Raw genomic sequence first — 15,129 nt, forward strand, 5'->3', positions numbered from 1 at the left:
GATTAAAGTAAGGGCTGGTGCGTCAATGGTGCTTATGGGAGTTGTGTATAGACCACCAAGTGATAACGAACTTTTCTCCAACTTCGCCCAACCTCTGGAGAGGATCTGGCTAAAACAACAAAACATAGTCATACTTGACGATCTGAACTGCGACTTATACAACAAGAAAACCGGTACTGCAGGACATCTTAGAAATAAACTATCAAATCTTCTGAATCAGTTCGGCATGCAAGTCTGCAACGACACGCCAACAAGAGTCACCCTCAATACTGCAACACTGATTGATCTAGTGATATCCAATAAAGTTGGTCTGGTCAAATCCACTGGAACTAGAGAACTTGGTATTTCAGATCACAAGCTTGTTTACGCCAGCCTCGACGCCAAGATAAGACGCCCGCCTCCCAAGATCATCAGGGCGCGTAACTATAAGAACTTCAACCAGACAGAATTCCAAAAAGATTTAGAAGATGCACCATGGTCTGTTTGCCACGCGTTTGATGATCTTGACGACACATATTGGGCCTGGACAAAATTATTTGGAGACATCTGTGAAAAACATGCACCTTTCAGCAGAAGCTTTAAAGTGCGCAGCCAGTCACTGCCATGGATAACACCTATGATCAGACACAAAATGAATCAAAGATACAAGACCTACCATCAAGCCATCAAGTTCAACGACCCCATCTTATGGAAAAAGTACCGAGAAATGAGGAACCAATTGACGACAGAGGTTAGGAAAGCAAAAGCTGAATACTACAAACAACTGTTTGATAAAGTTAAGGACACCAAGAGCTACTGGAAACTGGTCAACGAATCATCATCTCGTTCCAAGAGTTCATCTCCTATTAACGTTATCAGACGTGAAGACAACACCCTAGCTACAGAAAACCAGGAAAAAGCTGAAATTCTGAACCAACACTTCTCTACAGTAGGAGAATTATTGGCCTCTGAGTTACCACCAAGACAACCAGAAGCAGATCATGTAGCCACATATACTAGCCAAACTCAACCACTGTTCCTGCCCACCATTAATGTGACTTGTGAGATCATCCGTCAACAAGTCTCTAAACTCAAATCATCTAAATCCATGGGTTTAGACAACGTGTCTCCAAAATTACTAAAACTCGCAGACAACGCTATAGCACCATCTTTGACTGACATCTGCTACAAATCTGCAAGCACCAAATTAATACCAAATGCATGGAAAATTGCAAAAATTTGTCCAATCTTCAAGAAGGATAACGAACAAGACAAATCTAACTACCGACCCATCTCACTTCTCTGTGTGCCAAGCAAAATAATGGAGACTACTGTTGCTGATTGCCTTACTTTACACATGTCATTCAACAACCTGTTCAGCCATTTCCAGTGGGCTTACAAACCTGGTCTCTCAAGTGAACTACTCCTTGCCAACATGATAGAACAGTGGAGGTCGGCCCTTGATTCCAACTATGTTGTTTGTGCTGTCTTTTTTGATTTCAAGAAAGCTTTCGACTCTATAGACCACAGCGTTCTCCTGAACAAGATCACCATGCTCGGTGTGGCTGATGACGTACGATTGTGGTTAAAGAACTACCTTACAGATCGCGCTCATACAACGGTTGTCAACGGTGTATCATCGAGTATTCAACGAGTTAGATATGGCGTCCCGCAAGGATCTGTCTTAGGACCAGTCCTTTTTCTATCTTCTGCAATGACCTGCCAGATATTGCAACTGGTGAGGATAAGTTATACATGTACGCTGAGATGATACTACGATATTCACCATTGGCGAAACAACCGATATTGCAGTCAACAGAATAAATGCTGTACTCCATCGAATGTACGCTTGGTGCAACACAAACCGGATGACTGCTCACCCTGGCAAGTGCGAGTACATGATTCTTGCGACGTTCTCCATTCATTGGTCCCTTATCAGACGTCACATTTGGTAAAGCATCGCTGAAGAAAGTCCAACACACCAGATGTCTAGGCCTAGAACTAGATGACAAGCTGTCTTGGTCTTACCATGTAACAGAACTCACTAAATCTTTTGTGCAAAAACTAAATCTACTCAAATCGCTCTACTTCCTTCCCAAACTTGTAAAACAAGACTTCTACTACAAGATCATTCTTCCAGCCGTCACCTATGGTATATTACTTTGGGGTAACTGTACTCAAACACTCATGGATAACCTGGACAAGCTACACTACAGAGCTGCACGTGTCATCAACCAGCTGCCCTGGAACACCCCAAGAACAGAGATAAGGCGCCAACTGCTTTGGAGACCCCTCAAGTTCTTTTACACTATCAAGCTGGGTGTTTTCATGCACAAGTGCTACTACAACCTAGATTCCAACCAGGAACTGCAGGACCACATCAAAAAGAGAGATGTTGGCTACTCTCCTACGTAGTTCCAACCAAATAACATTGCCTCTTTTCCATACAGTCAATCATGGAAAAAAGGCAATAAGGTACCAGGGTGCAAAACTGTGGAACGCGCTCAACAACAATACCAGAGAATCGAGTTGCCCCGTTATTTTCAAACAAAAACTTAAAAAGGACATATCTCAACTAAAGATGTAATAACTCTTTCCAGTCAAAATATTAAATTATGTAATAATTAGCTTAGTAGTAGATAAGATCGAGAGAATGAGAGAGAGAGAGAGAGAGAGATACGCTGTATATAACTTATCGTGTATAAATAATAATATATATTATTATTATTATTATTATTATTATTATTATTATTATTATTATTATTATAACGCAGTTAGTCTAGCAAGAAATCCAGCTGGGATCAACGTAGTTGATACCTAAACGTTGTTGTAAGGTCCTAACGTGGTTAGGAACCGACGTACACTGGTACAATATGGGCGACGAGGCCGGTGAAGGCTCGATTGTGGCGGCCAGAGACACGCCACCTAATGGTGATCATGATGTGAATGGCATGTTTGCCGCATTGCTTGGACAGATGCAAGCAATGAACCAAAACTTCGCTTCTTTCTGTTCAGGAGAAGCCGAAGAGGACAGTGACCAGGAGTCCAGTCGCCATGATCATGAAGCGGGACAGGGTGATATAGTCGACGAAGCCCTACAGACACTCATCAACAGTCAGAATGGGGTAAAAACGCCAGAACCCGATGTCTTACAGGACATAGCAGCCGATCTAAATGTAAACGAAAAGACGGATCCTGCTATTCATGAGGGACTGGCGGGCATATTCAATACCCTTGTCAAGTCAAAGATGAGCGAAGAAAAGCTGAAGGAAAAAATGGACAAATATGTTCGTCCAGAAAACATAAAGGATCTACGGGTCCCTAAGGTTAATCCACTAGTTTGGAACCAGTTGTCGTCCAGCATGCGATCGCAGGACTCAAAATCACAAAAGTCGCAAGGCATTTTGATGGGATCCACCATGGCATCCATCAAAGCGGCAGATCTGGTGATGAAAAAGTATCCTGGTGACCGGGATCTGTTAAAGATCATCACCGACAGTGTAGCCATGGGCTTACAGTTTAATCATGAGGTCAACCTATCAAGGAGAATGGCCATGAAAAAAGAGCTCCACAAGGATTACGCGTCTCTCTGTAATGTTTCACCCGCAGGGGATGGTGATTCGGAATTTCTCTTTGGCGACTTGTCCAAAATAACCAAAGACATCGCCGAGGCAAACAAGCTGACAAAGAGGGTTCGTCCCACCTCTACAACAACACGTGGGGGTCATCATGGCGGCCACCAGAGCTATGGCTACAAAGGGAATCGCCGATTCCAGCCGTATGGCAGAAGTAAAAACAGTTCTTTTTTAGACAGAGGCCATCCCTCCAAATACAGGAAGAAAAAGGAGGGGACAAGCAACCAACGCCAATAAAGGTATGCCCTGATGTCCATATGTGCTATGATATAGACAATGACATATTATCATGGTTACTTAAACCTGCTGAGTTTACAGCGGGGAGGCTAACTGAATACCTTGATCAATGGTCTGAATTAACAAATGACCCATCTATACTTAACATAGTCAAAGGGGTTAAAATTGAAATGATTTACGGTAGTGATATGATTGCTCGACCTAATGCCAGACCTAGTGTCTTCAATCACAATGAACATGTCATTGTTGAACAGGAAATTGATAAGCTAATTAAGAAGAATGTGATTATAGAAACATCTAAAGAACCAGATGACTTTATATCCACTATATTTTTACGACCCAAGAAGGACGGCACGCATCGTATGATTCTCAATTTAAAACAATTCAATGAGTATGTTGTGTATCATCATTTTAAGATGGATACATTGGAGCATGCCATCCAACTTATGAAACCAGGGTGTTACATGGCGTCGGTAGATCTTAAAGACGCATACTACACAGTACCTATTTATAGTTTGCATCAGAAATATCTAAAATTCTGGTTTGATGGCAAATTCTACCAGTACACTTGCTTACCAAATGGGTTAGCTAGTGCGCCGCGCTTATTTACTAAGCTACTAAAGCCAGTTTATTCGACACTCCGCAGCATGGGGCATGTTAGCTCAGCATATATCGACGACTCTTATTTGCAAGGTGATAGTTTCAGAGAATGTTATGACAATGTTGTTGACACTGTGCGGCTGTTTTCTTCATTGGGGTTTTGTGTACACCCCGACAAATCAGTATTTACGCCAACGCAACAACTGGTTTTTCTAGGATTTATTTTAAACTCGAACACGATGACAGTTGTGCCTACTGATGAAAAGAAAGAGAAAATTGTCTCTGTTTGTTCTGTGGTTTTAGCTAAACCTAATCCCTCAATTAGAGAAGTCGCTGAGTTAATAGGAACACTCGTTTCCAACTTCCCTGGGGCTGAATTTGGCCCATTACACTATAGGGAACTCGAACAAGAAAAATATTTTGCCCTTGTTCTGTCTAAAGGAAACTATGCCGGGCCCATGAGTTTATCAACGCGTGCTGTCTCTGAGATAAGATGGTGGTTAGATAATGTACAAAATCTCAAACGTGACATTGTGCGGGACAATCCTGACATTGTTATTAAATCGGATGCTTCTAACCTTGGTTGGGGTGCTATATACGGAGAGCAAAAAGCGGGAGGGCGATGGATGTCCTCTGAGGCCACGCTGCACATCAACGTTCTGGAATTAAAGGCGGCCTTTTTTGCACTGAAATGCTTTTGCTCTAACTTAAACAATCAACATGTACGTATCTTTATCGATAACACCACAGCAGTATCCTACATTAATAATATGGGAGGTTCTAAATCTGTTGTTCTTAACTCCCTTGCCATTAAAGTGTGGGATTGGTGTATCGCTAGGAACCTGTGGGTTTCTGCGGTGCATATCGCAGGAAAACTCGACATCGAAGCGGACGAAAAGTCGCGAAAGTTTAATGACAAACATGAGTGGCGGATTAACGAACAATGTTTCAACGAGATTATCGAATTGTTCCCTACAGTTAACATTGATATGTTTGCTAGCCGGCTAAACAATATGCTTGACGTATATTGCTCGTGGAAGCCAGACCCTGGCAGTAGCCATGTAGATGCGTTTTCACTTAATTGGAATAATTATGAATTTTATGCCTTTCCTCCATTCAGCCTAATCCCGAAATGCCTATCCAAGATAACACAAGACAAAGCTCATGGAATACTGATTGCTCCATTATGGCCAACTCGGACATGGTTCCCAACACTACTGCAGCAGTTATACCGACAACCGTGGATCTACGCTCCGAGAATGGACCTACTGCGACACCCGTCACGCAACGAACCACATCCACTGTGTCGGAAACTATGCCTGATGGTATGTCCCTTATCAGGGAACACTATGGAAACTTGGGCATTCCAGCAAACATTACCGAAGTGCTCTTGGCCTCTTGGAGACCATCCACTCAAAAACAGTACAACACGTACCTCCGGAGGTGGATGGCGTTTTGTAATCAAGGAAAGGTTAATTACCATTCACCAACGGTAAACGACACTCTTAAATTCCTCATGAAACTTTATCAAGAGGGCGTCAGTTACTCAACGCTTAACACTGCACGCTCCGCTTTGTCTACCGTAGTTAATATAAAAGACTTCGGTAACAACCCAATTGTTACCAGATTTATGAAAGGAATTTTTGAGTTGCGTAAACCCACGCCTAAATACACAGAAATATGGGATGTGTCAATCGTTTTACGTTATCTGTCAGGACTCTACCCTTGTGAGTCTATCTTTTGGTCGAGTGTCGAGGGTCGAGGGTATTTGGTCGAGGGTCGAGGGTACTATGTCGAGGGTACTATGTCGAGGGTACCAAAAAATTACACTAAAAATATATCTTGGTGGTTTCTAAGCCCGGGAATGTTTTTAAAACCATAAAACATATGCGTACATGTTTACCACTAATAACCACCATTTATTAACTCGCAATGACAAACAGATTTACATATGTCAATATTTTACTATGTAATAAGAACCAATGTGACCTCCGACTATTTTAAAATATGTATACCGCAGGAACTCAACTCTAAATCCCATATCACCGCTAGATTTTGTATATTTCACCGCTAAAAATAGTTCACATCGCCGCTAATTTTAAACAAATTAGTCGTTTGTTAACGGATGCCATAGTCTGCAGAGAAACAAACCACACCATACATTAGCTCAATAAAGAAATAACTATAGAGGTACATTTATATGACAAAACTTTGGACAAAACAAACTACTTACCACTTATAACTGGAAAAAGTACGACTATTGAGTTGAAAGAATCTTAAAAAGTTTAGAGGTAAAATGTTATAAGACTTGTTTCGCCGTAACTCTACCAAAACTACGATATCCGCATGTAACAAGCTGTACGCGCGAAAGGTCGTAAGCTAGTTACTCGCTCTAGCTTAGATATGTCAGTGGTAACAAGTGACAGTGACATAACACAGACCTGCTAAAACGACCTCCTACTACATTGAAGTTTGCGTCATTGGCCTTTTTCATGCGATATATTGGTAAAAAAAACATAGATAAATGTAGACCGGCTTTAGAATGCCGGAGGTATGCGGCGATGTGAACTATTTTTAGCGGTGAAATAAACAAAATCTAGCGGTGATATGGGATTTAGAGTTGAGCTCCTGCGGTATACATATTTTAAGGTAGTCGGAGGTCACATTGGTTCTTATTACATAGTGTACTAGAGCAGCGTCGACATCAAAGGCCAGCAGAGGAAACGTACCAATAGATCAAATAATGGCTAATGCTGGCTGGAAGTCAGCGGAAACGTTTTACAAATTTAACAATAAACAAGTTGAATCTAGTACTAGCATCACGGATGTGGTTTTGAAGATTTGAAACCATATCTACCTATATATACATATACATATACAGTTGTTCAAGTTCGAGTAATTCTTTCGTAGAAATTAATAAATCAACACTTTGTGTTTACACCATCTTGTATCGTTGGTCTATAAGACATATTTATACACTCTTAACTGGAATGTGTGCCAGTAATGTTTGATGCATCAACAGCTTTAAGAGGCAGTCTCTGTAAAAGCGGCCCACTGCATTTCGGGTCAGAAAATAGTTTTCCCTCAAACTTTTACCATAGAAAGGTAATTACTAGTAAGTAATGAAAATGACTTTATTTTCTCGAAATTCATCAAAATGATTTTTTACAGCGCATAAATCCTGGACCACCGTTATCGCTAAATTTGCATTTATTATCAATTGAAAATTGCCCATATTTAAGTCGTCACTGCTCGCAAAATATTAAACGCTTGAACAAACTATTATTTTTCCTGACTTTCACATTCATTCTAGTGTCAAAAATAAGCAAAATTTTGAATGTTAAGCAAAAGGGAAAAAAGGAGAAAAATAAGTATTCATACCCATTTGACGGCTTTTTGAAATCAAGACAAACCCCCCCTCACTAAAAAGCTTTTTTCTCCCAAGTCCAGAACGGGTTACTTAAGTTTTTTACTTCAATCTACTTATCAAAGGTTGATAAAAGTGGATTCATAAAAATGTTTTGCGCTTTTTATGTATCTTCTTCACAGCAACCTCGGACTTTTTCGTGTTTTTACCAAAATGTCTCATGAAATATGCAAATTAAGTACTGAAATAAACTATAAATAACCATTATTACTTGCTTGAATTTTACTATATCCGGTGTTAACACACTAAATATGATCTTATTTTCCATTTTTAACTACCTTGAAGTAAAATCGTCTTCAAAAAACACGTTATGATGGCGTTTGACGCGGTCATGAACTGTTTTGAAGTTTATGCAAATTACTTATTGATAATTAAACTAATTTTTCTAAATTATATTTTCCAAAACTATATTTCTTTCCTTTTCTTGTCTTGAAATAACTTAAAAACTTGTCAAAAAGCATCTATTTTAATATATCTGATCTTCTTAAACAGCCCAAACTAAGGAAAATAGTCAAAACGCAATTCATCTACCTCGACGAAATGAACAATGAGTGATTTTAATAATACGAAGTCCAAGATTTTAGTTAATTTGGTAAAAATGTCCGTATTCAATCAATTTAGATATGCCCAAGCGAAAAAGGCCCCATAAAATACAATGTTATGATGCGTTTGGTGAGGTATATGAACTGTTTTGAAGTTTATGCAAATTGAGTGTTGATAATGCAAACCATGAGAATTGAACTAAGAGAAGGAATCCCCGTGCCCCATCATCTGCACACTTTGATGCTATATTTAGAATCTATTCTAAAAATATCACCCAATGATATCATTTATTTGATCGTTTGCATTGATTTTCTGCACGCGCATAGTACGCGCGCGCTCTACGCTGTTTGCTAACGTTTTCTTGTGCTTTTCTTATGTTCAAATGTTCAAATCTGCCCTCAAGATGACGATGTAGGTCAAAAGCTTTGGAAAATAAATGTAAAAAATACTCCAGAAAGTTGAACAAGTTACTGCTTCAATTTCCTGTCGTATTTGCCAAGCTTTCGACGTGCACATTCATATGCAGAGTCGAAATAACGGGAAAACCCCAAAAACGGAAGCAAACAGCGTAACAAACAAACAGCGTAGAGCGCGCGCAGTAAATGCGCGTGCAGAAAAACAAATGGTTCAAAAATAGCATCAAACTGTGCACATGATGGTTGCAACGCTATATAGGGGTAATTCCTTCTCTTAGTTCATTTTCTCTTGTGCAAATTAATCTAAAATATAATTTTCAAAACTGTATTTTTTTTTCTTTTACTATCTTGAAATAACTTAAAAACTTACCAGGGGCACATAGTTTAATATATCTGATCTTCTCTGTAAAACGACCCCCACTAACAAAAATAGTTAAAATACAATTTATCTACCACGACGGAATAAACGACTTTATGGTTAAAGACAAGTGATCAATTACGTCCAAGATTTTAGTTAATTTCGTAAAAATGTCTTGCTTTTTACAATATCCTGGGGTTTTTGCAAGATGCGCGATTCAAGAGCTATTCAGGGATCTATCAAAACAACACCTGATAAAGCGGGATCTTAAGGACGGGCCACTAGTTAGTTGATGGGGGTTGCGTAAATCAAATCCCCCCCAAAAATATCGATCAAGCACTTAAACCTCAAAAAACATCGTGCAACATCTTCTGCTAGAAGGGAAATATCTAACTGTACGCAAAAAAAATAACGTGCAAGGATTGAGCCCAAAAAAATAAATATCATGCAACCAAAATACCTGTCTCTAATGGTCCATCCCTTATTTAGCACGAGCTTACATGTTGACTCGCAACGGAGATACAACAGCGCAATATTGCTCCGCGTAATCGCTCCTAAAGACAACTTTGTAGCAAAATATATGAAAGTTTGCGAAAAGCATCACTTTAGCCCTGGAAAATTTAGCCTTGGCGTCCCACTAAGGCATGCCTCTCTTCAACACAACAAGGAAAAAAAGGCTACAAGAGCTCCAAAAGTTGACATTCAATTAAAATTTCGATATGTCCAAGCGAACGTTTAGATAGTCTGCGTAGCAGCGCTTTGAGGGGAGGGGTAGGAAGGGACGGAGGAGGCGAATCGTCTTTAGGCGCGATTACACCTAGAAATTTTTCTAAACGTTCACTTGAGCATATCTAAATTGATTGAATACGGACATTTTTACCAAATTAACTAAAATCTTGGACTTCGTATTATTAAAATCACTCATTGTTCATTTCGTCGAGGTAGATGAATTGCGTTTTGACTATTTTCCTTAGTTTGGGCCGTTTAAGAAGATCAGATATATTAAAATAGATGCTTTTTGACAAGTTTTTAAGAGTGCATGTCAGCAAAAATCAAACAAATTCGATATTTCGCGGCCGCGGTTGAAAAATCGATTTTGCTCAAATTTTGTCCAGATGTACTTTATTATATCACAAAATGCACTGCATAGTTTTTTAAGGAAAATATATTTTTATTTTTGAGAAAATGCCGTTTTAAAAAGTCCTCCCGAAATCGCCATTTTAGTGGCCAAAATTTGCGTTGAGTTTACCGAGCGAGTTCAGTACAAAAATCGATTCTGATCAACTTAAAACCCCTAAGACCGTGTTCTATGCTATCTAAATATCCGGTTACGTGACTTACAGGAAATTTGAGTTACTTTTTGTGACATAAATAATCTTAGTTTTAAGACTCGTGATTCTAGGTGATTGACGATATCCCCAAAACAAAATCGATTTTCACCATGCGATAAAGCTCCAAACCCAACAAGTTTCCGAGGGTTAGTTCTTTAAGAAACAAGCTTTCAATTGATGTAAACATTTCTTTGGGCAAACAAATATTCGTTACGCGACGGGTCATTCAAATCTTCAATTTTTGACCTTTCGAAGTCATACGCCATAACTTCCCATCACTCACAAAATCAAAAAATCTCGCCTGGCTAATCTCTTATTCTTACTATTTTACCCTTACAGGCCAAAAAATACACTTGTTATAGCATTTCTTACCTTTTTAAGGCGAAAATCTGGTCTATTAACCTCGGTATTCGTTATAATGGTATCACAAGTCTTGACCATTATCTGTCAGTTGATAACTTCCGTTTACTATCCAATATGTCAACCGTCCAGCGCTTACTAAACGGCGTTTAAAACCCTTGTCGAACAGTCAAGATTGTTTTCCTTTTTATCTGAAGTTCTACGATATCATAATATATCAATATGATTTCAAAATTTATGGTACAGCTGAATTTCCGTATCGAATTTAGAGTACGTAAACAAATGGCCTGGGATTATATGCTAATCAGGTAGACTACGACTTTCTAGGGTAGGGACGGTATGTCCCATTTGCCTTTCTCTGACATCCCAGCGCTTACTAAAAGTTATTTAAAGCCTCTGATTAACTGTTAGATCAGTCGATGTTGTTAATATGCTTTTCGAAGAACGAGTTGGGTGTTCGGCTTATATCGTCAAAGTCATAGTTCATGATCTGCAAAATAATATAATTTGAATTAGTTACAGGAACTGTGTACACAGGAAGCCCAATTGGCGGCGGGGAAGGAATTGGGGAGGGGAGGGGGGGAGGTTAAGCTATGAAATGATGATGATTATTATTATTATTATTATTATCATAAACAAACAATAAGACAGGTTGAATAAATAATTACCTTTTACAGCTGCAATTGCCAATTAACTCCATAAGCAAATCAACATATTGCTGTTTTCTTGTTCCCTTGATTGAAGAGGTATCCTGCTCATAAAAAGTGCATATTTCTTGCAGCATTGCTATGGAGAACTTTGAAAGCTTCGAGCTTGTAGCTAGTTCGCATAGATTGTGAGCTTCAAACATGATGGGATGACCGAGTCCGATTTCCTTAATTATGTTGTGTGCAAGCTCTTCAAACTCTTCCTCGTCGAGCCTTGCCTCCTCATCTTCCTCCATCTCGTCTTCTAAGTCCACGTCATCCACTTTAACCTCCCTTCTTTTCTTAGCAAGACGTGAGAAAAAACTTTTTATCTGCTTTGGTGTGAGGTACTCATTTGAATTAAACATAAAAGAACCATCAAGGTTTCTTGCCTTTCTCATAGAATTAGATACGGTATTAGCATCCACTTTGTGCCCTGTCTGCTCTCCAAGATCGAACATCTTGGTAAGATAGTCCTTTTGAGCTTTGTTCAAGCGTTTCCTTTGGACAGTGGATGACTTCAATGCCCAGCCTTTTGATAGAGCATCGCCATATGCCAATGTGCGGGAAGTACTTGGTTCTTCAAGTGGCTGGTTCTCCAATGACGCATTTCCTTGGTCAAGTTTTACGGCGTATGACAGCATCGCCTTGTCTAGAAGTGTTTCGCGTTCCAGTACATATTTATGCTTACCGACGTCAAGATGGCGTTGAAGAGATGAAAAAAGCTGGAACGATTTAATGCAGCCGTCGTCGGGACATGGAAACAGCTTTGTCGTTTGCTCTTCATCTTCTGAGCTGGAGCTTTCAGCATCCGTATGCGTAGGCTGGGTCTCGATACTTTTAGATTTCGCCGCTGGTCTCTTTCTTGCAGTACCTCTGTAAAAGTGGCTTTAGGGGGAGTAGCTTCTTTAATGACGTTTAGTTTTGGCAAAAGAATACTTTTTGGCAGGCTAAATGCACTCCATTTCAAGGTCTTACCCTCGCCAATGCCATACTCTCTCCATACTTTCATGCCATTCTTATTGTAGGAGATGTTGTTGATGAAGCTAACTCCATCCCATTTCAAAGGCACTAAATTTGGGACTGAAGGCGGGTCGCATAGCATAGCTCTTACTCCATTGACACCACTCAATGATTCGATGGCTATTTTCATCTGTTCTGCAGTTTCGACATCTTTTCCAGAGTTTAAGTATGCCTTGATGTGGTTCTTTATGGTGGCAGCTTTTCGGTCACATGACCCTTTACCGCCCTGAGGGTCTGAAAAATCGACCCTTAATTTAACTTTGTGTTTTTTGACTATTTCTTTCATGGACAGTAAGTTGAATGCGCTGTGGTAACAGCCGGCATTGTCCTGCCTTAGAAATACTTCCTCGAGCTCAGGCCTTTCAGTTTTCAGTTGCCCCACAACATCATCAATGATAGCCATTACTGAATAGCTGTCCTGGGTACAGCTTTTGAAAACATGTACGAATGTCAACATTTCCAACTGACCTTCTCTTTTTGTTGTAGCTACTGCAATGTGCCAAGAAATACCTTTCTTTCCATACCAATCAGATTGGCTTTCACGGCACTTCCTCGGGAGAAACTTCATAGCCCAGTCTAATACTACAAGCACTGAGGTTGGACCCAGACTCTGCAGAACGTTCAACCGGGCTTCATCTTGATTGATAGCACGCAGCAGGTGGGCTTTCCAGGCTTGGATATTTTTCTTTGATTGGGTGATGACATACATCATCTCTTTCTTCTCTTCATTGTCAATGGCCAGATCCTCCAAAGCCGAATGAACTTCATCAAACACAGATGGAATCAGCTCACACCGGTCACATTTTAGGTCGTGCTGATGGTCACATTTAGTGGTGAAATCCAAATCACTTTCATGATTGAGAGCGTGCGCTCTACAGTGGTCGGGGACTCGTGAGCTTTTTGACACATGAACCTGCAAATATCAAAGATTTGATGTTGTCGTTTTAACGTCAACCAAAATCCTGGACCCGCCTATGATTTACATACCTTGTAATCACTTTTCAAATAGCGCTTTGCAATTTTCAATTTATTGATTTGATTCTTTGCCCAGGAATGACCTTTTCCGTACTCATCTCCAAGCTTTTGGACTACTTCCTCCATTTCATCAAAGGCTTGAGCACCATCGGCAGAAAAATAGTCAAGCCCTTGTAGTGACTTCCTTACGGAAGCACTACATACACCCAACACTCTACATAAACTGCTACGGCTCATTGGTTCAAAACAGGTTTCTTGACAATAGGTAGTGTATTGCTGCACCACCTGTTCAGGTATTAATGTCCTTACAACATTTGGGACTGTGATCTTTGTATTGCTAGATAACTTCAATGTCTTTTCTCCAAACGGCAAATCTTGGATCACTTGACCACTTGTGATAAAAGTCAAAAAGTGGTCAAGTTTCTCAGTTGACACATAAATACGCGGGCTCTTTGTAATGGTAACGGGAGTACCTCTTCCATGAAGCAATGCGTGGTGGCGGGCCACATTAAACCTGTATCTGGAGAGACCGGGAATCCAGTTTTTCAACGCTGAATAGGGCATCTTATCTGCCATTATCGACAAGATCTGCCTTCTTGTGCTCCAATGACTTGCGTTATTGAAACATTCAACAAGAGCATCCATCAGTGATTTATCAACGTTCTCATCCTTTTGCCCAGATGACTGTAATACACTGAACAACATTTCTGAGCTTTCAGGCGCAATTTCTTCTAAAGCTGCAAAGACAACCTGCTTTGCTTTACGCGAATAGCGTCGCTTAGTTCTTTGCGAAGCTTCATCCCATGGTGTAGTCAGCTGGTTTCTAATAGGACTTATGTCCCTTGCGGCTAAAAATGAATTTAGCAGTTCTCTTGACATTGGTTCTGAGTTGTCTTTGTCCTCCGTTTCTGTTAATAGCGAGCGTTCTGAGGGTTCATAGGCTGTGCATGGTGTTTCAGGTATAGTAGTATTTGGTGGGCTCTGAAAAGCTGGACTTTGTGCGCTGGCTTTAAAGGTTACCTCATCGTCTTCCTGTAAATTAAATGTTCTAAATGTTAAAGTTTGTGTGAGTAGGAGGGGATTGATGTTTTAAAATTTGTGTAGCTTTTCTTGTCGTTTGGGTGGGCTTCCTGTGCCATGCCATCAGATTCATAAGATGAATAAGAAAAATTCTAAATAGCTAAGGCGTAAGTACCTGCATATGAAATATATCTTAAGCGTGTAGTCTTGGTACTGATAAACTAATGTGAAGAATGACGACTGACCCGTAAAATACCGCACTTGTAAATAATTACTTCAAGCACCTTCAAATGGCCTCACTTCTTTACCTGGCAGTATGTACGTGTAAATGATAATCGCATGACAAATTGTCTTACCAAGGTCAACTCTTTTATCTGTTCACCCATAGCTATGACATCCGACTTTGAGGAATCTTTACTTTCCATTGTTTTAATGAGATATCGGCATTTCTTGCAAATACCTGAAGTAATATCGATGTATATATTAACGTAAAGAGACAGTACTGAGTAACTTATAAACAGTCACTAGTTATATATGTT

At 39.9% G+C, this 15,129-nt stretch overlaps 5 protein-coding genes across 5 annotated transcripts in view; 2 read left to right on the forward strand and 3 right to left on the reverse strand.

The window, feature by feature from the left end:
• Positions 1 to 5,675, forward strand: part of LOC116302976 (uncharacterized) — a 34,841-nt gene extending 29,166 nt beyond the window's left edge. Inside the window, exon 16 of the mRNA XM_089023967.1 lies at positions 5,572 to 5,675. The gene's annotated coding sequence lies outside the window, so the exon portion shown is untranslated. The remainder of the gene's footprint in view (positions 1 to 5,571) is intronic.
• The window catches only part of LOC116295295 (uncharacterized), a 32,429-nt gene that overhangs the window by 10,482 nt on the left and 6,818 nt on the right, over positions 1 to 15,129 (reverse strand). The gene's annotated exons all lie outside the window — the stretch shown is intronic.
• LOC148904922 (uncharacterized) lies at positions 2,928 to 3,912 on the forward strand. Its single transcript, XM_089040850.1, has one exon. The coding sequence runs from the start codon at positions 2,931 to 2,933 to the stop codon at positions 3,849 to 3,851; it is 921 nt and encodes a 306-aa protein (XP_088896976.1). The 5' UTR covers positions 2,928 to 2,930; the 3' UTR covers positions 3,852 to 3,912.
• LOC148904923 (uncharacterized) lies at positions 10,243 to 12,417 on the reverse strand. Its single transcript, XM_089040852.1, has 2 exons — positions 11,555 to 12,417; positions 10,243 to 11,376 (listed from the first exon to the last, which is right to left on the reverse strand). Exons 1-2 carry the CDS (start codon positions 12,214 to 12,216, stop codon positions 11,370 to 11,372), a joined length of 669 nt encoding a protein of 222 aa, XP_088896978.1. The 5' UTR covers positions 12,217 to 12,417; the 3' UTR covers positions 10,243 to 11,369.
• Positions 12,426 to 15,101, reverse strand: LOC148904924 (uncharacterized; the record flags this gene model as incomplete). Its single annotated transcript, XM_089023938.1, has 3 exons — positions 14,947 to 15,101; positions 13,583 to 14,602; positions 12,426 to 13,508 (listed from the first exon to the last, which is right to left on the reverse strand). Coding segments are annotated over exons 1-3 (2,172 nt in total), but the record flags the coding sequence as incomplete, so codon positions are not given.

This window comes from Actinia tenebrosa, unplaced genomic scaffold (genome assembly GCF_029948245.1).
Source record: "Actinia tenebrosa isolate PJP-AT-01 unplaced genomic scaffold, QUT_ActTen_1.0 PGA_scaffold8__29_contigs__length_14323225, whole genome shotgun sequence".
Classification (NCBI taxonomy): Eukaryota; Metazoa; Cnidaria; class Anthozoa; order Actiniaria; family Actiniidae; genus Actinia; species Actinia tenebrosa.

Excerpts from the sequence above, each read along its gene's own strand:
- LOC148904923 (XM_089040852.1), bottom strand. The coding sequence starts at position 12,216 with ATGCTGTCATACGCCGTAAAACTTGACCAAGGAAATGCGTCATTGGAG.
- LOC148904922 (XM_089040850.1), top strand. The coding sequence starts at position 2,931 with ATGTTTGCCGCATTGCTTGGACAGATGCAAGCAATGAACCAAAACTTC.